Below are 23,607 nucleotides of genomic sequence, written 5' to 3'. Positions count from 1 at the left end.
TTCACAGTCCACGCAAACAGGGTCAAACTATAGCCCCACCCCTATATAACCAAATACGAAACGATACCGAGAAAGTAACAATTACATGTATTAACAAGTCATTGAAAATGACACAGTCCCCATTAAGTTCTCTTTGTGCTCGTCATGAGCATGTCCTTGAAACTTGAGTTCCAAGTGGCGTATACAACAGATTGTTTATTTACATCAAAACACGTGTTTCGTGTCATAGTAATATGGCCAAAATAAAAACAGTCGTTATTCAGCCATCTTTGATCTGATTATGAAACACACAGATATGTATGATGTATGTGCCAAATACGAATGAAAATGGTACATAAATTGTGGAAATATAGTAGTATGGCCAAAAAGTCAGATGGCTGTCAATCGGCCATCCTTGACCAGATTTTGAAACGAATTGTCATGGACATGCATCCTAACATGTATAAAGTACATGTATGTGCCAAATTTGAATGAAAACTGACAGAGCACCTCTAAGATACTGCATAAGAAAACAAAACCAAGATGCCTGCCAGTCGACCATCTTTGATCCAATTGCAAAATAAATTGTCATGGACATGTATCCTAACATGTATAATCTATGTACCAAGTTTGAATGACAACTGACAAAGCATGTCCAAAATACAACATTTTCAAAAAACAAGATGGCTGCCAGTCGGCCATTTTGAATCGAATCGCTAAACCACTGCATGTGCATATGTCCCACATAAAGTACTAGGGACATGCAAAGAATGAACAGAATCGGTCCAAGGGATTCTGAGATATGACTCCGGACGGACGGACGCACGGACACACGGACGGAGACCGAATTATAAGTCCCCGTTTTCGGACTTCGTCCGAACGGGGACTAAAAATAATTTCCTGTGACCAATCAGAGAGACGAAATCATTCACGAAAGCCCAGGCCTGTTACAAGGCATTTTCTGATTGGTACAAGTCCAGATTATTTTCAATTCTCACAAATAGCTAATTTAAATATTTGGGTCAGGCGGGTCACGTAGGCTTCACTTTGCTGTAAGACAAGTTGATCGCGCAAGTTTGTGGAACTAATCCATTCGACTTCAATTTTGATTATTTTCGGCAAGAGAGTCCTCTTCAAACTAATGCCAGTTATTTTGTTACTTCCCTGAACATTTTGTCTCGAATCACCCCAAAACGAACGTCTCAAACGAAATGCAAAAAATAACCCAAAATCACGATCAGTGAGAGTGGGCTGCGCAATCATTACATTCTCACAGTCGGAGCTACATCACGATCCCTCAAATGTTGCCAGGACCGGATTAACACCTCTGTTTTCCCCCACGCTAACTAAATTTCCCCCATGCTAAGGAAAAAATCTTTTGTTTTCTACTGACTTCCTGTTCCGGTCCGTCTGTGAGAATGTATTTTCGATACCTCCGATTTTCCGATAAAGGCGTTCTAAAATCGTGACGTTCTTTACTTGATTATAACACAGTTGTGGAGGGACTGTCGTTATAAAGACAACATTGGCAATGAATATCTCAACGTGTCCTTCGGTGTTTCGACAAAAAACATACTAGTAGTTACTACTAAATAGTTTATGAATTGGTCGATTGTGTGTCAGAAATATAAAATGGACAAGTTGACAGTCACATTCACGCTCTCAGTGCATTTCTTTCGTCTATCATTCTTCCGTTCTCAATTACACCATAGACCTTAGAAAACAGGTCTATGATTACACAGGACATCGGGCAGGTTATGGGGATAATCTTTATTTGTCTCACACCTTCTGTGGGGCAATAAACAATGCAGGGTGGAAGTGAGGCACGACAAGCTCGGTGTCTGTCTGATTGTAAACAACCGGGTGACTGGCGCTTATTTCAGGGTTCTTATTGACAAAACCACTCAACTCTTGGTGGCTCTTAATGGAGGGTCAAATGTAACAAATTTTCACTGAGTGGCTCTTAATTGAGGGTGGCGCTTATTTGCGGGTTTTTACGGTATTCATCAAAATTAGAGAAAAGAAAATATCATCACGAAATGAACAACTCTGAGAGAGGTCCACCCAAGGTACATAATCTAAAACAAGCAGCCTATCGGCTGAGATAGCTCCGCTGTTAGAAATGCACATTTCAATTAAAGAACTGAAGACATCATCAGAAAATGAACAATATGTATAGTATCAAAGCAATCGGACTTACAGTTTTTAACAAGAAGTCGAAAATATCACTTTCTACCAAAAATGACTAAAATATTCACCAAAATTAGAGAATTGAAGATATCATCACGAAATGAACAAATCTGAGAAAGGTCTACATGTAGTATATATGTAATATCAAAGCAATTGAACTTTTGGTTTTTAACAAGAAGTCGAAAATATCACTTTTTACCAAAAATTACAAAAATATTCACCAAAATTAGAGAATTGAAGACATCATCACAAAATGAACAAATCTGAGAGAGGTCCACATGTAGTACCTATATATGTAATATCAAAGCAATCGGACTTGTGGTTTTTAACAAGAAGTCGAAAATATCACTTTTTACCAAAAATTACAAAAATATTCACCAAAATTAGAGAATTGAAGACATCATCACAAAATGAACAAATCTGAGAGAGGTCCACATGTAGTACCTATATATGTAGTATCAAAGCAATTGGACTTGCGGTTTTCAACAAGAAGTCGAAAATATCACTTTTTACCAAAAATGATAAAAATATTCACCAAAATTAGAGAATTAAAGATATCATTACAAAATGAACAAATCTGAGAGAGGTCCACATGTAGTACCTATACATGTAATATCAAAGCAATTGCACTTGCGGTTTTTAACAAGAAGTCGAAAATATCACTTTTTACCAAAAATGACAAAAATATTCACCAAAATTAGAGAATTAAAGATATCATTACAAAATGAACAAATCTGAGAGAGGTCCACATGTAGTACCTATATATGTAATATCAAAGCAATTGCACTTGCGGTTTTTAACAAGAAGTCGAAAATATCACTTTTTACCAAAAATGACAAAAATATTCACCAAAATTAGAAAATTGAAGATATCAACATGAAATGAACAAACCTAAGAGAGGTCTACCCAAGGTACATATACACCAAGTATCAAAGCATTCAGGCTTGTAGTTTTCAAGAAGAAGTCGAAAAAGTAAAACATTGACACGGACGACGACGACGACGGACAATCACTCATATGATAAGCTCCGCTCGACAAAGTCGACAGCGGAGCTAAAAAAATAGGCCAATAGCCTGTTGCTCAACGGCTATTGTACAAAAGATTAGTGACAAATACCCCAAAAGGCAGTGAGTGCTAAAAGTGGAATTTTTTTACAAAAATAACAGAAATATTCAATAAAATTAGAATCAAAGAGAGCTTAAAAAGAACTCCAGCGTGTTGAGAGAATAACATATTTGCAATTATCTGAATTCGTAATACATGTATATACCAAGTTTTGTTGAAATATGTTGAATGGTTCTTGAAATAGTACCCAAATAGCTTGAATTTCACTAGCTGATATGCAAATTAGATAATTTGCATAAATTTCCACCAAAAACTAAATATATCTAGAAACTGCCCCAACACATCTATGCACCAAGTTTTATTAAAACATATTAAATGGTTCTCAAGATATCACCAAAATAGCCTAAATATTGGTATGTAAATGTTATGTTTTCATTACAATCACAATAGACCAATCAAAGAAAACTTAGAACTCCCGTGTGCTATGTGAGAATGAGAAACTGTTGACAGAACAAATGGGAAACATTACATATCTCCCTGTGAGCATATAATTTCAATATGCCATCATTGTATAATCTTCTCAAGTTTGTCCATTTTCCCGACAATTTCTGAAATTTTTGATAAATTTGGCACTTTTAGTGACTGGGTGAAGTGTCATCCAAGCTAAATGTGTACCAAGTATCAAAGAATTTGGACTACTGGTTTTGAAGAACAAGTCAAAAGTACTATTTTTGATGACTTTGACTTTTTTTATTTTAATTTCCCTGATGTCTAAATTAAACATGGAATGAACAGTCACTCTGCCGGAAGTCTAACATGTCAGTAGTCGAACGCAATCGACTGTGTCAGACGACTGTCTCTCAGTTGTGACCTATACCAGGAGGCCGCAGCTTTAATAGAAGCCGCAGCCCTAACTCAGGGTTCTGCCCAGCTTGATTTTTTTTTTATTGACTTTTTTTATTTTAATTTCCCTGATGTCTAAATTAAACATGGAATGAACAGTCACTCTGCCGGAAGTCTAACATGTCAGTAGTCGAACACAATCGACTGTGTCAGACGACTGTCTCTCAGTTGTGACCTATATTGAAGTGAATGCTCTAATTAAAGCCGCACCAAGACTTCACGCATCTGAATTCGTCCATTGAAAAAATGAATTTTAATTAAAGCCGCGGCCTCAATTAGGAATTTTACGATACTAGCTAAAAATAGAGAATTGAAGATGTCAACAATTTGTACTTTTAAATGAAATATCGGCAAACAACTACACAAAGTTGTCAATGGAATAATAAACACATGTATGCCTAACACCAAAGCATTTGAAATAGTGGCTAGTTGAAATTCCATTTTTAACCAAAAATGACAAAAATATTTGCCAAAATTAGAGAATTGAAGATATGGCTATGGGATGAACAAATCTAGTAGATGTCAACACAACACAACACATACATACACACTAAGTATCGAAGCATTCAGGCTACCGGTTTTGAAGAAGAAGTCGAAAATAGAATTTTTGACCAAAAACGACCATTTTAAAATATTTGCCAAAATTAGGAAATTGAAAATTTCCTTACCAAATTAACAAAACTGATAAAGGACAACCCAAGGCACATGCACTACCAATATCAACACTGTAGACCACCTAGTGTCATAGTAGCATAGAATTTTTTTTAGAGTTTTGGGGAGCTAATTTGCATAATTTTTGGCAGATCGACTTCTCATGAACAAAGTACCATCTACACTCATCAAGGCATCCACGCACCAAAAATCGAGTCAAACGGTTCAGCGGTTTTTGAGAAGAAGTCGTGTACAGACAGACAGACAGACAGACAGACAGACAGACAGACAGACAGACAGACGCAGGACAGAAACCCATCCCAAACAATGTTAATTTATGCAAATTGAATGCTAAGTATTATGCAAATTAGCTGCGACTCTATGGAAAATTTCCGGGGAGAACACTGTACAGGAAAGACTACATACTCACCCCACCACACATGCCGGTCTGTCCTGCTGTCTGTCGACTTCCTTTCTCCCAGGGTTCCAAATGGCCCACCTATAGTGTAACAGTCACATGGAATGCAGTTAAAAATAGAAATATACACACACTATACACACAGTATATACTGTACTGCTCTATTAAAACCAAAAATTGCACACAGACATTGTAGTAGAGTAGTTTCCCTTTCAGAGAGGACTGAACAGGGAAATAAACACAGGCAATAAAGATGGAAATGATTCAGGGGTACCAGAAAAACATACAATAATACGACAATGTTAACAAATTTGCTTGATGCATAAACTGGAAAATGTGCAAACTAGAGCAGTCTGAATGGAGAACAGGAATTATAACCCATTTGCTGATATAACATTGATATTAACAATTTTAAATTTCAGAATAAGTAATAATAAAGTGCACTGACCTTCAACTCACCTTGTAGTATATTTCATCTATCACTTCATGGTAAGTCTTCAACTTAAACAACTCATTTTTGAAATACGGAGACGACTGAATATTTGTCAAAATCAGCGGATTTAAATTCATTGTCTTTTCATTGCCCCACAGAGGTAATGAATTATTCTTTTTCTCAACTTTCTTTTGTTTCTTTTCTGGTTGACTTGTTTCTCCTTCCATGGTGACAACAGGACAGCACACAACCTGTATAGCACAATGCAAATATTAACAAACTCATCAAATTTCATCCACTAAAAAACACTTCAGGTTTATTTTTATTTTACTAGCGAAATTTATCCACATAGAAATGAATTTAAAGTGCCTGCGAAATGGCTGCTATTTTCTCACCTAAAATCATTCATTGGTACATTAATATTATTAATTTTTATGTTTCCAGGCATAAAATATTTATTTAAGTAAAGAAATGAGTTTTATACTCAACTTTATTTTTGTGTATTTTAAAGTGTAACTGAATTGGGACAATTGACTTTTTTGTGTGCAAAATTTATTTATAAACAACATTATGAAAAAAAAATCAAGTGAAAAATGTACATAAATTAAGTAAAAAAATCGATAATGTTCTGTATAAGGAAACGCTCACGTCCAATTTCTTGGCCGACTCAGAACGAGGCTCTCGCTAGCGAGCCTAATTAGCATACAAGGGTGATTTATGACATCACGGCGGGAAAATGTCATCGTTTTACAATGGCTGCTATACGCATGTAGCGCTCGGAAAGCGACACGGAACCTATGTTATCATCGTCTGACGAGAGTTTTGAGATCGAGGAATATGATGACAACTACAGATGTCACGATTTTAGAGTGCCAGGGACAAATTGGCCCATACAGGTTTGAACCTGCGAGAAAAGTATGCGATGATGTGGGTGACTGTGTACCTCCCCAAAATGAGTTTGAACATCGTGACCAGCTTGGCAACTCAAATCAGTGTTTTGTAAAAATGCAATTTTCAGTTTCAGTTTCTTGATCTTCTGATGAAATCATGTAAAAGACACAAAATACGTGAACGGTGAATGTGTCCAGTGCTTACATTTTTCAATCGCCATTTTGTGTTTTGTTGTTCCACGATAACATGAATTCATTCTAAACTTTGCAAGCAAATTAATATTCATATTCTACATGGAAATATTATTTTTCTGGTTATTTACACAGTTACTTTGCAAAGCTGTCACGCGTCAGTGACACATGTACCAAAACCGGAAATACTCCACATCTTTTGGGAACGCATAAAGACTTGCGCGATCGCCGCATAAAGACTTGCGCGATCGCCGCGTGTGTTGCTACACCCGCCAACAACACAGGGTTTCCCCCATGATAACGATCGTGGTAGCTCGTTGTATATGCTGGTTTACTAAACGCGTGCATATTGAATATGGTAAACAATCCTCCCGTTGGTGGTGCCATTTCGGCAACACCCGTAATGCCTAAAAAAAAATTGAAGGTGACGGGAGATGGGGGCAGGGATCTCGCCACGCTTGTCGGCCCCGACCGGCACTCAAAATTAGCGACCACCACGGAAATGCTTCCGACCAGGACTATTGTCCGATTGTTATTATAATTATGTGCCGACCGACACACATCCTGTCAGTCGTGGATTATAATTTGTAAACAATAGACCTAGTCGCGCGATACGTAGCGGCTAGTCAATTTTGTGAAATTAGCACCTCTTTGTTTGTAAGTAAATACTTTCTGCGATAGTGTCTTCGACTGTGTTAGTCTTTAGATTGAAAGGTAAAATTCTTTCAAAATCAATTTCACCCCGATATAACATGGTCAAAGCGGAGTTCACGATCTGACAGTTTACGCTACTCAAGAAAAAAATCAATGTGTTTATTGCGTGATTTGGTAAAATACATTTGAACTGTTATCATCGCGATTCATGTAAAAACTCTTCTTTCAAGACCTATTTTACCTTTTAAAAATTGCTAATCACCTCCTTCGATCATCATCGTGCAGTTTTCAACTGAAATCGATGTCAGCACGTCCTGCGACATCGCTTTACTTCCGCAATGTAATTTTTACGATCACTACCATTCGGAAAACTTCGGATTCTACCGGCATTACCATGCGGCATTCTGATTGGTTAATGGAATTATTGACCCATCGGGTCAAAGGACACGTGCCGATCAACTAATAAGTCACAAACATCATGGCGGGCTGTGTTTTTTACCGAAGCGATCGAGTGTTCAAAAATATCCACTCCCGATAAAATTAAGTCAAATTTTACATTTATTTCTTATCAAAAAAACGAAGTAACATTTTTTGCTTGGCATCATGACTGAGTAAGAGGAATTATTGGTATAACATCGCGAAGTAAGTTGTGTCACGTCGTAACGTTGAAAGTTCGGAAGTTTTATTTGTTCGTTCATTACTGTGAATATATACGTTTTAGAAATTGATGATACGAATAATAAATTACAACAATACTCCAAATAATTACGTGGTCGATTTTTTGAAGGAGAATGTATTTGGAGTAAATAAGATCGTGAAAATATTCCTCGCTAAAACGTTTCAAATGCGTTTTATTTAACTTTTTACGATATATATTAATATTGCAACAATAATTTATTTGTTTGTTTTTTAGTCTGCAGCATTTGCATTTCGAATATATTTAATTTTTAAATTCAAACTCATCTAAATTGTGAAACATAATAAAAATATTTGCTACGACCAAACTCATTAATATTCATTGCTAATTAATATTCATATAGCTCATTAATATTCATGACCGACCGGCACTCGCGTTGGGCTGGCGAGATCCCTGTGGGGGCATAGCCCGATTTTGGAATATCGTTGACTGTTTACCCAATTTATACCCTTTTCCCTTGTTTTTTTCATAATGTTGTTCAGTGTTCTCCCCAGGAATTTAAACCACTGTGGCGGTCTAATTTGCATATCATTAACATAATAATAGAAATTGACCAAAGCACATTTACACTCACACAATAAACATACAGGGTTCTCCACGGTTTGAAAATTAAACAGGGCGCACCAATGTGAAGTGGGCGTGGCACATTTGTAGCGTGCATCATTGGCAAGGATGTTGAAAAATGGAAACCAAAAAATCTATTAATCTACATATTACATATGGATAATATATATTTATTATTACAAAATGAATAGGAATTTTGAAGAGCTATTATTAAGTAAACGTCAGCACGTACAATCAGCTGATTTTAGCTGCACGATTCCTCAAGCGGCGACATCAGTTGTTTACAAGTAATGATCACGTCCAGAAAAAGACTTAACAAGTTTGTTATTTTATTTTCCCAAATAGATACATACATGCTTTATTTAATTTTTAGCAAAAATTTATATTTATGATTTATATTTATTTGGACGAAGCAAAATAAAATGTATGTCGCACAAACGTTCGTAATTGGTTCATTAAAAAACTTGCATGAATGGCACCAAAAACCAAGGTGATCAAACGAAATAAAATGTACAATAGAAGATTTTCGATCTGCAGTTAACAGTTACTATCAAAAATAATAGAATTAGGTATAAAAAAACAAAATACATACTTAAAAGAATAATTTTCATTCGAATCGAAAGTTTGATGATGTCTGCTTCGTTGAAAACAGCTATGACCCGAAAACAGTTCATTTTACTGTGTGCACCCTGATACTATGTAACGATGCTTTTGACTGGCCAAAGCCACGCATTGACGCGAAAAACAACCAATCAGAATATTTGTTCCAAAAGAACAAAAGTAAATTTATTTCCTCCACTTATGATGCGAGTTGAAAGCATGGCCGTTTTACCGGGGTTTTTAAATTGTGATTTAAAGAAAATTCAACTTTAAATAGTGACATTTAAATAAAAACATTTACATGTTCAAGCAAGCATTCGTGTGGACTTCTTGGTGATCAGCAATGTGATGGTACGTTGGCTGCGCTGGTCGTTTACCGATCATGCAAGTGCATAGCTGCCCGGTTGCTGCCTTTGTTCCACTCGGCGGTGACGATGTTGCCGCTACCTAGTCACGGCGTGAACTTGGTTTTAACCATAGACCTTATGTTTAACGAATGGTTTTACCGATAATGATTTTATATATTTGACGTCACCCTGGCAGTAAAAATATGGGTACGATAATGCACTTTTCTAGGCCGCATGTTCATTTTTAATCGTGTTGAAAAAATTTGTAACTTTTTGTTTGGTGGTGTTATCACCTCACGGTGACCTGCTACGATAACAAACCGGAATTTTAACAGTTGCACCTTAAAACAATGAACCAGTTACCCTGAACACGATGAATCATCTTCGGAAGACAATGAGTGTTGGCCTGTTTTGTAAACAATTCTTTGTCTGGGACCATGCAGGGCGCACAGGAAATATAACAGGGCGCTGACAATTTAAACAGGGCGCCACTTTCAGATAACAGGGCGCGGCGCCCTGTAAAAACCCTTCGTGGAGAACCCTGACATATATTTTCAAAAACAAAGTGGCAGATATTTATTTGCTTCACACAGTGTTATAAACACTTATTTTTGGCACTTTTGAAATATTAATGAGCTCAGTCACAGTGCAAATATTTTTTTTTTGGGGTCAAAAAATTTCGTTTCACAACTTAGAAGAGTTTGAATATAAAAATGAAACATTATCGAAATTCAAATGCTACAGACTAAAAAGAAACAAATAAATTGTAAAAGGTTAAATGAAACTCATTTGAAACGTTTCAGCCAGGATTTTGTTCACGACTTTCATGATCTTATTTACTACAAAATTCTCCTTCAATAAATCGACCACGTAATTATTTGACGGATTGCTGGTTATTGTCATTCCGATCATCAGCTCCTACAACGTATACATTTACAGTAAATGAACGAACAAATAACACTTCCAAACGATCATCTAAGTTACGACGTGACATAACTTGCTTTGCGATGTTATACACCGGTTATACAGTACCATTAATTCTTCTTAATCATGATGCCATGAAAAAATCAAATACTTCTTTTTTTATATAAAAAAACGTAAAATTTGAACTAGTTCTATCGGGAGAAATTATTTTTGATCACTAGATCACTTCGGTGAAAAACACAGACCCGCCATTGATAGTTGTGATGCATTAGTTGACCGCATGTGTCCTTTGACCCGGTGGGTCAAAAACGCCATTAACCAATCAGAATGCTGCATGGTAATGCCAGTAGAACCCGAAGTTTCCCAAATGATCGTGATCATAAAAATTACATTGCGGAAGTAAAGCGATGTCGTAGCATGATGTATTGGTATGGATTTCAGATGAAAACTGCATGATGGTTTTTGAAAGGGGTGGTTAGCAAGTTTTAAAAGGTTAAAGAAGTCTTGAAAGAAGAGGTTTTACATGATTCACGATGATAACAGTTCAAATGTATTTTACCCAATCACGCAATAAACACTTTGTTTTTTCTTGAGTAGCGTAAACTGATAGTGAACTCCGCTTTTCCCATGTTACATCGGGGTGGAATTGATTTTGAAAGAATTTTAGCTTTCAATCCAAAGACTGTGTCTATCGTCAGAAAATATTTACTTACAAAGAGGTGCTAATTTTACAAAATTGACTTGTATTGTTTCTAGCCGCTACCACATCGCACGACTATGTCTTTTGTTTACAAATTATTATCCACGACTGGCAGGATGCTTGTCGGTCGGTACGTAAGTACAATAACAATATGACAATAGTCCTGGTCGGAAGTGTTTCCGTGGTGGTCGCTAATTTTGAGTGCCGGTCGGGCCGACCAGCGTGATGAGATCCCCAATGAAAAAAGCACTGTGGCGGTCTTGCTAATCACCGTAGTGGTGTCAGACCGGTGTGGCGGCAAATCGAAGCACTGTGGCGGGATCGCCACGCTGTTTACATCTTGGGAAGAACACTGTTGTTTATAAATAAATTTTGCACAAAAAAAAAATCAATTGGCCCAATTCAGTTACACTTTAAAACGAGGCTCCTCATTAGTTTCTCATTAGCATACAGAAATTCTGCATGTGACGTAAGCAGAGAAACTTGCTTGGCAGCTTACATTGCATAATATCAATTTTGTCGCATAGGGTTGAGGTAGATACAAAATATGTCCTCTTTGCGAAGCTGGTCACTGTGATCATCATTGTGTGTAAGGGCTGTGTAATTTCCCCTTTTATCCGATGCTTCGTTTTCGAGTCATTATCACAATTATTGCTACCTCTTACATAACACGAACAAGTGTTGGTATTGCACCAGGTTTAAGTTGTTGGTGCTTCTCTTCATAACGTAGTTGTTCTTTCATGAACGAGGACAGTTTTTCGAAAAAGATTCTAAAGTAAAGTGAACACTACATATGACAGTAAGGAGAAGGTCCATTCCAAAAAAAAAAAGACAAAAAACACCGACCAAATATATATATCGTTTGAAAGTATGTTGAATGACCAGTTTTAAAAAAGCAGGGCTCAAGAGTATGGCTTCCTCTCATATTTTGGCATTTGGTGGCGCACTTTATCTTCGATGAGAGTCGGAAATAACAAAAAACAGTCAACCATTTCAAGATAGGTGGGCATGGCTACAGCCCAATAAATATTTAAAAATTACTTGGAAACAAGTAATCATTTTCAACAACAAAATCAATAACTGTCCATTTCAGTGGGACACAGATCTAAAATGGGAAACGTGTGGGTGGGCATTTCACAGGCACTTTAAATCTTGGCAAATCTTGTTTGGTCCGCTTAGAAAGACCAGATCCAACTAGGCCCAGCCGACTTTTGAGTCAGGGTACATTTAGTTGTACTGAACATACATCCAGCAAATGCATAGTGATCAGAACGATCCAAGGGACAACAAGATTTATGAAGAATAAACAAATCAGTGCTTTTAAAGCGAACCTAAATGCGGCCTTAATTTATAGTTGTGTATATTCTAAACTGTATTCGAAATAATATTGCAGTGATTTAATTTTGTTTTAATTATAACTGTAGCTTGGATAGGCATTTGAAGTGCTTGCCATGGAGGCCATTCATGGAGGGGAATAATTAACGAACGAACATATTTAACATCCGGGTACTTTTCAAAGCTATGACGTTTTAGTATCTGATCGCACTCGTATACGCCATTGTACATAGCCGTTCATGCTGCCAAGCGTTGTGTACTATTAGTATAAACTCAACTTTTATATGCACAATGTGCTTTTTAAAACTTGGGTTAGAGCCTTATGCGTTTGAACCACAATATTCTGAGAGTGAAAGCCCAATTGCGTTAAAGTACCGTACTTCCTCGATCGTAAGCCCCTCCCGAGTATGAAGCCCATCCCTATGTTTTTACTTGGTATTTATCGAGTTGAAGGCATTCACGATTATAAGCCCAGAGTGTTTTTTACTGGGCTTCAACGATATTCTTTAAAATATGCGTGTAAAAGGTGTGTTTCATTTCATAATAATCATGATTGGCATGTGAGTTTGGTTCATGCTTTTAGTTTTATGAGAAAACTCGCATTAATTTCAAGTTCAGAGTGCATGGCGAACGTACACAACGTGATTCGCATCGTTTCTATTCTGTCATTTACTCAGGATGAACATCATGTTGCAATTCTGGAATAATCCTATTTCTTTGAGTAGTAGCCTTCGAAAAGCCAAAAATGTGATCGTCAAGGCGTGTACCTGGTTATTGGGCATGGTTTACTTTGAGACTATCATGAAAGGCCTAGGGTTTGAACGATGAGACATGTTGGCGACCGAGAAAGGTGTTTAAATTCTTCCTCCACACTCAGTTTACCCACGGTTACTAATAACCGTCGTTTATATTTCGGAAATTGCGAATCGGCAGTTTTTAGGGGGAAAAAATCATCGTTTTTTCGTTGCAATCAGTGCTACAGATCGCATTTTAACATTGCGGTAATTCACTTCCGCATTGCGCTAAAAAATCATCGTCAATAATCGGAGAATTTCATCATTACGACACATCATTTTGATTGGTTAATGAAAGACATGACCTGTTATGTCAAAGGAAGTTGTTCCAGGTCAAATCGTGCTGAAAAACCTCATGGTGGAAAATTGTTTTGCGTCGAGAGTTTGCGTACGATCGAAAACATACCAAAACGAAAATAATGATAAATGCCTTCGTCCACCGTTTCCTCACAGACCCAACCCATTATTTCACCGTAAATTCAGACGGTATGTAAATCGTATTGTAATAAAATGTGTGTGTTTTTTATTAACATGTTTGTTTCTTCATTGTAAGTATTGTTCAAATCAACGACGCATTTTTTTTCAAAAATAAGTATTATTTTCCCGAGCCCGGCGTGGTGAACGAATATTTTTTTGGGATAATTTTTCGTTGTTTGCAAGATGGTTACAGTGTTTAACCCCAAAACAAAATAATTTTTTCTGAGTTGGTCCTCGAGTACAAGCTCATCCCTTACTTTTCCTTTACGTGTTCATGCCTCCAGGCTTATGATCAGGGAAGTACGGTATACTGTGACGATTCAGATCAGTCCAGTGTGAGTGATGAGAGTATATTGTCGACGATGCCCCTTGTTCGGATGAAAGTTTTATTTCAAATTACACGGAAGTCTGTGAACAATCTGCTTGGTGTTCCTGTGACACTTGTCCCATGATTTGCCAGTGCAGCCCCGTGAATACATACGTAAATGTTTCCACCACCACCCTACGAACTCAAGATTGCATACTCCAGCATCCATACTTTGAATAATTTGCACGCCGCACAGTACAGTACTGGAAACAGCATTTATTAGACAGTTAGACAAAAAACAAAACAAAATGCCTGTCTCGATCAATCGAGACATCCATAATGTTTGTATGTTGATATGCTTGTAAATAACATTAACGTAAAAGTCGAAACAACCTAGACTAGAAGTCAATTCACCAGTCCAGCCAGCTATGGCTCCCTAAGTTGCTTATATTTAATCAGATACTATTTCGTCATCATGCTTTGTTACCTTACCTGTTTATACCTCATGAGGGCGTTTTTTATGGCAAGATGGCGCAAACGGAAGTCCTTCGCAGGTTTATGGTTTCTCATATTTAAATCATCATAACTCTGAAGATAATCATTTTTTTTCATTTTTTTTTTCAAATTTATAATCAATATACACAACTTGATAAATACAAACACCAAAATAGGCTCTATTTAGTTCCCAACTAATGCAACTAATTTAAAACTTGGTCTTGCGTAACAAAACTTGGTAATCGTTTTTATATGATACAGCGTGGATATCGACCACTGAACATGTTGTGAATGCGTAGAACACGGTAACCGTGCGTAAACTACGCTTCGACAATGACCTGTTAATACAAGTAAAATGCGGTAAATATTTCATGCCATATACAGTTTACCTATCAAAAATGGCTAGTTACTAGTTTTTTGGAAAAACTATGTCGTTTATTTGCTGAAATCAATTTCAACAGATCGTACTTCGACATCGATAATTCACTTCCGCATTGCATTACCGGAAAGTCTTCGGGAATTTCCGAAGAATAGCGTCAGTACAAAACAGCATTGTGATTGGTTAATAACCAACTTGACCCATTAGGTCAAAGGACGCCGCTGCAGGTGAAATCTGCAAGTGCATCATGGCGGAAAGTGATTTTCATCGAGAGTTTGCGTACGATCCAACACCTTCGTCAGTGGAGATAATATGACAATTTTTACTTCGACTGTGTTCCAACAGACTCAAATGTTTTTAATTTCGTAAATTCCGGTGGTACGTAATTAATATTGTAATAAAATGTGCATATTTTTTGTGATCATTTCTGTTACTTCATTGTGAAAATCAATGACGACTCAACTAATTTCGTAATTTGATTTCCCTCAAAGACGTAATCTGTCACTTGATGAATCAAATTTTTCATTTGCACTCTTTTTCGAGGGGGGTGCTCGGGTAAGCGCCCACCCCTAAAAAATCGTGATTTTCTGAGTTGAGGCCCCTGGGCGCTAACACGGTCGAGTACGGTAAATCAATTTTGCAGCCGTTTTGCAAAATAGAAGTTTACTTACACTACTACCACTACTGATACCTAGTTGTAATACACTGTTGTGATACTTCCTTCTAAGAATTTGCAGCAAATTTAAAAAGATAATTTATTTTACTCAGGTCTATAGACAACACATGTTCCCAGATAGAGATTACACAGTTTCCGACCACTGATGTCCATAACATACTTTGGTAAGAAAGTCAACTGAAAGAAAAACTCAGAACCAACAATCTATTCTTGGCTCATAACCAACGCTGGCGTTTTTTTACGAATTTCAAACAGTTTCCATGAAAATGTGTTTGTTATTCTCTTTCCTTTAGCACCACAGTTGAAGCAGTCTCTGCAGACATATTGAGATCGATACCCGGAAAGTAGGAATGTACAGTAGGCTGCACTACTCGGCTAAACAATTCATGCGTATATGGGGCAATGTGAACGCGCACATAATCCAGCGTGGTCTAGTACTGAAAAAAACAGTTACCAATTCAAACAGTAGGCCTATGCTTTGCATGGGCGATGTCGTCAGTATCACGTATATCTGACCATGTACATATTACTTTTATGATCTGAAACACATATCCGATTTGGCAGATATCGATCTACATAGGCACACGAGATCATCAAAATCAATATAACGTTACGGCAACGTTCACATGCCTCCTGACGACACGACGTGATGCGGCTAATAGTTTTCCGACCAAACGTTATCCTTCTTCAGGTATTACTGGGTGTTTATTAAGAAAAAAATAATGACTAGAACTCACCCTTTGTCCAGCACAGAGTTGTTTTCCGAATTCCCAAATGATAAACCCGATATTGGTCAAAATATGACAACAAATTCAAACCTACAAAGAAGTTTATTCAAAATGGTTGCCACCTAAAGGTGGTGCATTCTGGGATGTCTTGTCAAGTTGACCTCTAGAGGGCATCGTCGCATAAAATAAACGTTGATCTATCACACTTTGAAGAAAGTTTAAGGTAGCGAGACTATTATTTGTGTTGAAAATTACGATTTTCACATTCATTTATTAATTGATGAAATGCACTATAAACTTTCATATGATAAAATCAACATAACATAGAATGTCATGTAAGTTGGTTAAAATGTATATTTTCTGAAGGGAAGCAAGGCAGCCTCAGTAGTGTTTTCCAAAATCAACAGCACAGGTTTAATCTGTGTGCCTATAAGTTTCAAAGATAAACTCAAGACAAAGCAATGTTAGGATGTGTTATCAGTAGCTATCTGACACACAATGAGTGTTTCCAAACATTCGAGTAGTTTGTTTCCGCCCCTGTTTGTTTCACAGATTAGTCATTTGCATATGAATGTGTCAGACACAAGGTCACACAGCCACTGAAAAAAAAATCATTGATTTTGGTGTTTTCATATGCCGAATTTATCCAATTATAGCTATCCCATTCCTTTATTTTTTTGGTTTCCAATAGCCTTACACATTTGGATGTCCCTACACATGGTAAAACAGACCTTGATGGGAAAACAACTTGATTGTGCCGATAAACAAGCTTGAAAATCTTTGCTGTTACTTCATGGACGTTTTCTAGGAGTTTATGTTTTTCAAAATACAAGGTCTTTAACAAAAAATAACGTATACTTATTGTCGTCGGATTAACAACAAATTTTCACAGCTTTAAGGTGACAATGAGAGGAACTTGAATGTGTCCAGACAAACTATTTCATCGATTATTTACCAACAAGTTGTGGTTTGAGTTGGGGGCAATGTGACTAAAACAGTAATTGAAATTCAGCACAATATTTTTTAAAACGCGTTGCTTGAATAAAACTGACCAGACACATTCAATTTACCAGACTATTGAACAACTAGGAAAAGTGAAAAAAATACTTCTTATCGCCAGCATAAATGCGTAATTATTTTTTTTACAGAAAAAGTAATTTTTCACCTTTGATTGTGTAACGTGTCGTAGAATGCAGATACGGGCATGCAAAATACACTTGTGAAAAGCTTGAAGTCTGGCGATTCTAAAAATATATACTTTCCCGGGTCTATTTGTAGTCATTTAGTCACAATTAGAAGATGAAAATAAGTATGCAAATAATAGTCCCGCTACCTTAAACAGAGACGAATACATGTTTAACTATTTATTTACATAATCCACACTCTTGATTTCTCATTTACAACACACAAAGAGACTCTAAATTTTGACCAGGCATCAATAGTATTTTCCAAGGCTTATGCAATCTTGAAGCAATCTCTGACGTACGTCCAACGTCACACATTCACTGCTCAGTAGATAGCGTGAATGTTTAAATATCAACTTATATTGCCTCCTTTAAAGCAAAAATTTCTAAAATGCTTTGTAATACTAGTAGTATGTCCTAACATTATCATAAAATGATTGTTTCAATCTTATAAGTCTTGTATTTTGTTGAGTCCTTCCAGCCATGATCACTTATTAATGTAAATCGACCGAAAAATATGAAATATCGGGTCGCGTTTTTTTTAATAGGCCCAAATATTAAAAACCCACCTCTAAAATTTTACGATCCCGGACCGTTGTTTGATCCCCAGGGTCCCCGGGAAGATAAATGGCGACTTTGAACCTCGGGTTGATCTGTATTTCTCTGACATGTTCCGAATACTATGAAGTCTGAAGAGCAAACACGTCTTTTGCATTTCAGCCCATTTTGACATTTGTGATTCAACGGATAGCTGGTGCACAATATTAAAAATATCGCCGCACCAAGTATTTTCTTAATTAAATAAAAATATTATTTTGAATCAAAAACAATACGTTTGTTGTAAATATAATTTTTAATACATGAAATGCAAAAAATTTACATTTACAAAACATGACATTTAATATTAAAACTTTCATACGCTTTCATTTTTTTTAATTATTATTTCATCTATTTTTTTCTATTATTACCTACATATATCAATAGTTTTTTTGTAATTGCAGTTTTTTTAAATCATTGTCGTGCTTTAGATAGTAATTTTTGTAAAATTTGTATGTTTAATATATGTGTTTTAGCAGTTAGTGTAACCATTTTAATTCCTTCTTTACATCGCAAACAAAACGTTGGCTTTTGCACATTGTTTTAGCGCTGTCAGTATTCTCACTTCCGGATTTGTTATCGTGTGTACGTACACGTGTACAGCGGTAGCGAACATGGCGAACACGTTTGCTGTGTGCATGACAGCAAAAGCTGGTTAAACTATAATATTTTAAATTAAGTTTAAAAAAAAAATCCGACCGACCGACCCAATTTTTCAATTTTCCGACTTGAGGGCAAAATAAGTTTATGTGTAAGCCTTGAAAGATAGAATCGTGCACTTATTCCAAATGAAGGATGATTTGATGACGTTTAACTAACTCATTAATATTAAACATGTCACATTGGGTTGAAACAGAATTGTTTACTTAATGCAGATGTCTTAAATTCTCCGATGTTCATGATATTTTTTTGTGTGTGAAAAGTGATATTTTTTACTTCTTGTTAATAACAAAGTGATTACTTTGATCTGCTAGCATGTATGAGAATAACAATAACTTGTCTATGTATAACAATAGCGGTATTGGGGTTACGTATAAAAGCGGTATCAGGTCCATGTATAACAATAGTGATAAGAGGTATAGTGGTATTGGGTCTATGTATAACAATAGCAGTATTGGGTCTATGTATAACAATAGCTGTATTGGGTCTATGTATAACAATAGCGATACCAGGTCTACGTATAACAATAGAGGTATCAGGTCCGTGTATAACAATAGTGATAAGAGGTATAGTGGTATTGGGTCTATGTATAACAATAGCAGTATCGGGTCTATGTATAACAATAGCTGTATTGGGTCTATGTATAACAATAGCTGTATGGGGTCTATGTATAACAATAGAGGTATCAGGTCCGTGTATAACAATAGTGATAAGAGGTATAGTGGTATTGGGTCTGTGTATAACAATAGCAGTATCGGGTCTATGTATAACAATAGCTGTATTGGGTCTATGTATAACAATATCGATACCAGGTCTATGTATAACAATAGCAGTATCGGGTCTATGTATAACAATAGCGATACCAGGTCTATGTATAACAATAGCTGTATTGGGTCTATATATATAACAATAGCGGTATCAGGTCTATGTATAACAATAGCGGTATCAGGTCTATGTACAACAATAGCGGTATCAGGTCTATATATAACAATAGCGGTATCAGGTCCATGTATAACAATAGCGGTATTGGGGTTACGTATAAAAATAACGGTATCAGGTCCATGTATAACAATAGTGATAAGAGGTATAGTGGTATTGGGTCTATGTATAACAATAGCAGTATCGGGTCTATGTATAACAATAGCTGTATTGGGTCTATGTATAACAATAGCTGTATGGGGTCTATGTATAACAATAGAGCTATCAGGTCCGTGTATAACAATAGTGATAAGAGGTATATTGGTATTGGGTCTATGTATAACAATAGCGGTATCAGGTCTATGTATAACAATAGCGGTATCAGGTCAATGTATAACAATAGCAGTATCGGGTCTATGTATAACAATATCGATACCAGGTCTATGTATAACAATAGCAGTATCGGGTCTATGTATAACAATAGCGATATCAGGCCTATGTACAACAATAGCAGTATCGGGTCTATATATAACAATAGCGGTATCAGGTCCATGTATAACAATAGCGGTATTGGGGTTACGTATAAAAATAGCGGTATCAGGTCCATGTATAACAATAGTGATAAGAGGTATAGTGGTATTGGGTCTATGTATAACAATAGCAGTATCAGGTCCATGTATAACAATAGTGATAAGAGGTATAGCGGTATTGGGTCTATGTATAACAATAGCTGTATTGGGTCTATGTATAACAATAGCTGTATGGGGTCTATGTATAACAATAGAGGTATCAGGTCCGTGTATAACAATAGTGATAAGAGGTATAGTGGTATTGGGTCTATGTAGAAAAATAGCGGTATCAAGTCTATGTATAACAATAGCGGTATCAGGTCTATGTATAACAATAGCAGTATCGGGTCTATGTATAACAATAGCAGTATCGGGTCTATGTATAACAATAGCGATACTAGGCCTATGTACAACAATAGCAGTATCGGGTCTATGTATAACAATAGCAGTATCGGGTCTATGTATAACAATAGCTGTATTGGGTCTATGTATAACAATAGCTGTATGGGGTCTATGTATAACAATAGAGGTATCAGGTCCGTGTATAACAATAGTGATAAGAGGTATAGTGGTATTGGGTCTATGTATAACAATAGCAGTATCGGGTCTATGTATAACAATAGCAGTATTGGGTCTATGTATAACAATAGGGATACCAGGTCTATGTATAACAATAGCAGTATCGGGTCTATGTATAACAATAGCAATACCAGGTCTATGTACAACAATAGCAGTATCGGGTCTATATATAACAATAGCGGTATCAGGTCTATGTATAACAATAGCGGTATCAGGTCTATGTATAACAATAGCAGTATCGGGTCTATGTATAACAATATCGATACCAGGTCTATGTATAACAATAACAGTATCGGGTCTATGTATAACAATAGCGATACCAGGTCTATGTACAACAATAGCAGTATCGGGTCTATATATAACAATAGCGGTATCAGGTCCGTGTACAACAATAGTGATAAGTGGTTTAGTGGTATTGGGTCTATGTATAACAATAGCAGTATCGGGTCTATGTATAACAATAGCGATACCAGGTCTATGTATAACAATGGAGGAATCAGGTCTATGTATAACAATAGAGGTATCAGGTCCGTGTCAGTATAACAATAGTAATAAGAGGTATAGCAGTATTGGGTCTATGTATAACAATAGCAGTATTGGGTCTATGTATAACAATAGCTGTATTAGGTCTATGTATAACAATAGCGATACCAGGTCTATGTATAACAATAGCGATACCAAGTCTATGTATAACAATAGCGGTATCAGGTCTATGTATAACAATAGCAGTATTGGGTCTATGTATAACAATAGCGATACCAGATCTATGTATAACAATAGCAGTATCGGGTCTATGTATAACAATAACGATACCAGGTCTATGTATAACAATAGCAGTATTGGGTCTATGTATAACAATAGCGATACCAGGTCTATGTATAACAATAGCAGTATCGGGTCTATGTATAACAATAGAGTCAGAGTCTATGTGATACATATTGACACAGTGATCTCCATATCTTCACATGTACATAAATGTAGGTGTGAGTCAGAGTCTATGTCATACATATTGACACAGTGATCTCCATATCTTCATATGTAGGTGTTAGTCAGAGTCTATGTCATACACATTGACACAGTTATCTCCATATCTTCACATGTAGGTGCTAGTCAGAGTCTATGTCATACATATTGACAAAGTGATCTCCATATCTTCACATGTAGGTGTTAGTCAGAGTCGATGTCATACATATTGACAACGTGATCTCCATATCTTCATATGTAGGTGTTAGTCACAGTCTCTGTCATACATATTGACACAGTGATCTCCATATCCTCATATGTAGGTGTTAGTCAGAGTCTGTATCATACATATTGACACATTGATCTCCATATCTTCACATGCACATAAATGTAGGTGTTAGTCAGAGTCTATGTCATACATATTGACACAGTGATCTCCATATCTTCATATGTAGGTGTTAGTCAGAGTCTATGTCATACATATTGACACAGTGATCTTCATATCCTCATATGTAGGTGTGAGTCAGAGTCTATGTCATACATATTGACACAATGATCTCCATATCTTCATATGTAGGTGTTAGAGTCTATGTCATACATATTGACACAGTGATCTCCATATCTTCATATGTAGGTGTTAGTTAGAGTCTATGTCATACATATTGACACAGTGATCTCCATATCTTTATATGTAGGTGTTAGTCAGAGTCTATGTCATACATATTGACAAAGTGATCTCCATATCTTCATATGTAGGTGTTAGTCAGAGTCTATATCATACACATTGACACAGTGATCTCCATATCCTCATATGTAGGTGTTAGTCAGAGTCTATGTCATACATATTGACACAGTGATCTCCATATCCTCATATGTAGATGTTAGTCAGAGTCTATATCATACATATTGACAAAGTGATCTCCATATCCTCATATGTAGGTGTTAGTCAGAGTCTATATCATACATATTGACAAAGTGATCTCCATATCTTCATATGTAGGAGTTAGTCAGAGTCTATATCATACATATTGACAAAGTGATCTCCATATCCTCATATGTAGGTGTTAGTCAGAGTCTATATCATACATATTGACACAGTGATCTACATATCCTCATATGTAGGTGTTAGTCAGAGTCTATATCATACATATTGACACAGTGATCTACATATCCTCATATGTAGGTGTTAGTCAGAGTCTATGTCATACATATTGACACAGTGATCTCCATATCTTCATATGTAGGTGTTAGTCAGAGTCTATATCACACATATTGACACAGTGATCTACATATCCTCATATGTAGGTGTTAGTCAGAGTCTATATCATACACATTGACACAGTGATCTCCATATCCTCATATGTAGGTGTTAGTCAGAGTCTATATCATACATATTGACAAAGTGATCTCCATATCCTCATATGTAGGTGTTAGTCAGAGTCTATGTCATACATATTGACACAGTGATCTCCATATCTTCATATGTAGGTGTTAGTCAGAGTCTATGTCATACATATTGACAAAGTGATCCCCATATCCTCATATGTAGGTGTTAGTCAGAGTCTATATCATACATATTGACAAAGTGATCTCCATATCTTCATATGTAGGAGTTAGTCAGAGTCTATGTCATACATATTGACAAAGTGATCTACATATCCTCATATGTAGGTGTTAGTCAGAGTCTATATCATACATATTGACACAGTGATCTACATATCCTCATATGTAGGTGTTAG

General features: G+C 36.3%; 1 protein-coding gene across 2 annotated transcripts in view; it reads right to left on the bottom strand.

Moving 5' to 3' along the window:
• The window catches only part of LOC100374846 (uncharacterized), a 31,794-nt gene extending 15,220 nt beyond the window's left edge, over positions 1-16,574 (bottom strand). Inside the window, exons 1-3 of one of the 2 annotated variants that reach the window (XM_006822212.3) lie at positions 16,408-16,574; positions 5,666-5,890; positions 5,219-5,287 (exon numbers count right to left, since the gene is read on the bottom strand). In XM_006822212.3, coding sequence (XP_006822275.1) covers positions 5,219-5,287; positions 5,666-5,866 — 270 coding nt within the window. In that variant the 5' untranslated portion in view covers positions 5,867-5,890; positions 16,408-16,574. Of the gene's footprint in view, positions 1-5,218; positions 5,288-5,654; positions 5,891-16,407 lie in introns of those variants that run through there. The other variant, XM_078013158.2, reaches the window with a different exon arrangement.
• Between the last annotated feature and the right edge of the window lie 7,033 nt (positions 16,575-23,607).

This window comes from Saccoglossus kowalevskii, chromosome 17, assembly GCF_978046115.1.
Source record: "Saccoglossus kowalevskii chromosome 17, keSacKowa6.1, whole genome shotgun sequence".
NCBI classification, from domain to species: Eukaryota; Metazoa; Hemichordata; class Enteropneusta; family Harrimaniidae; genus Saccoglossus; species Saccoglossus kowalevskii.
The sequence above is the reverse complement of the archived record's forward strand: the minus strand, read 5'-3'. Positions and strand labels throughout refer to the sequence as shown.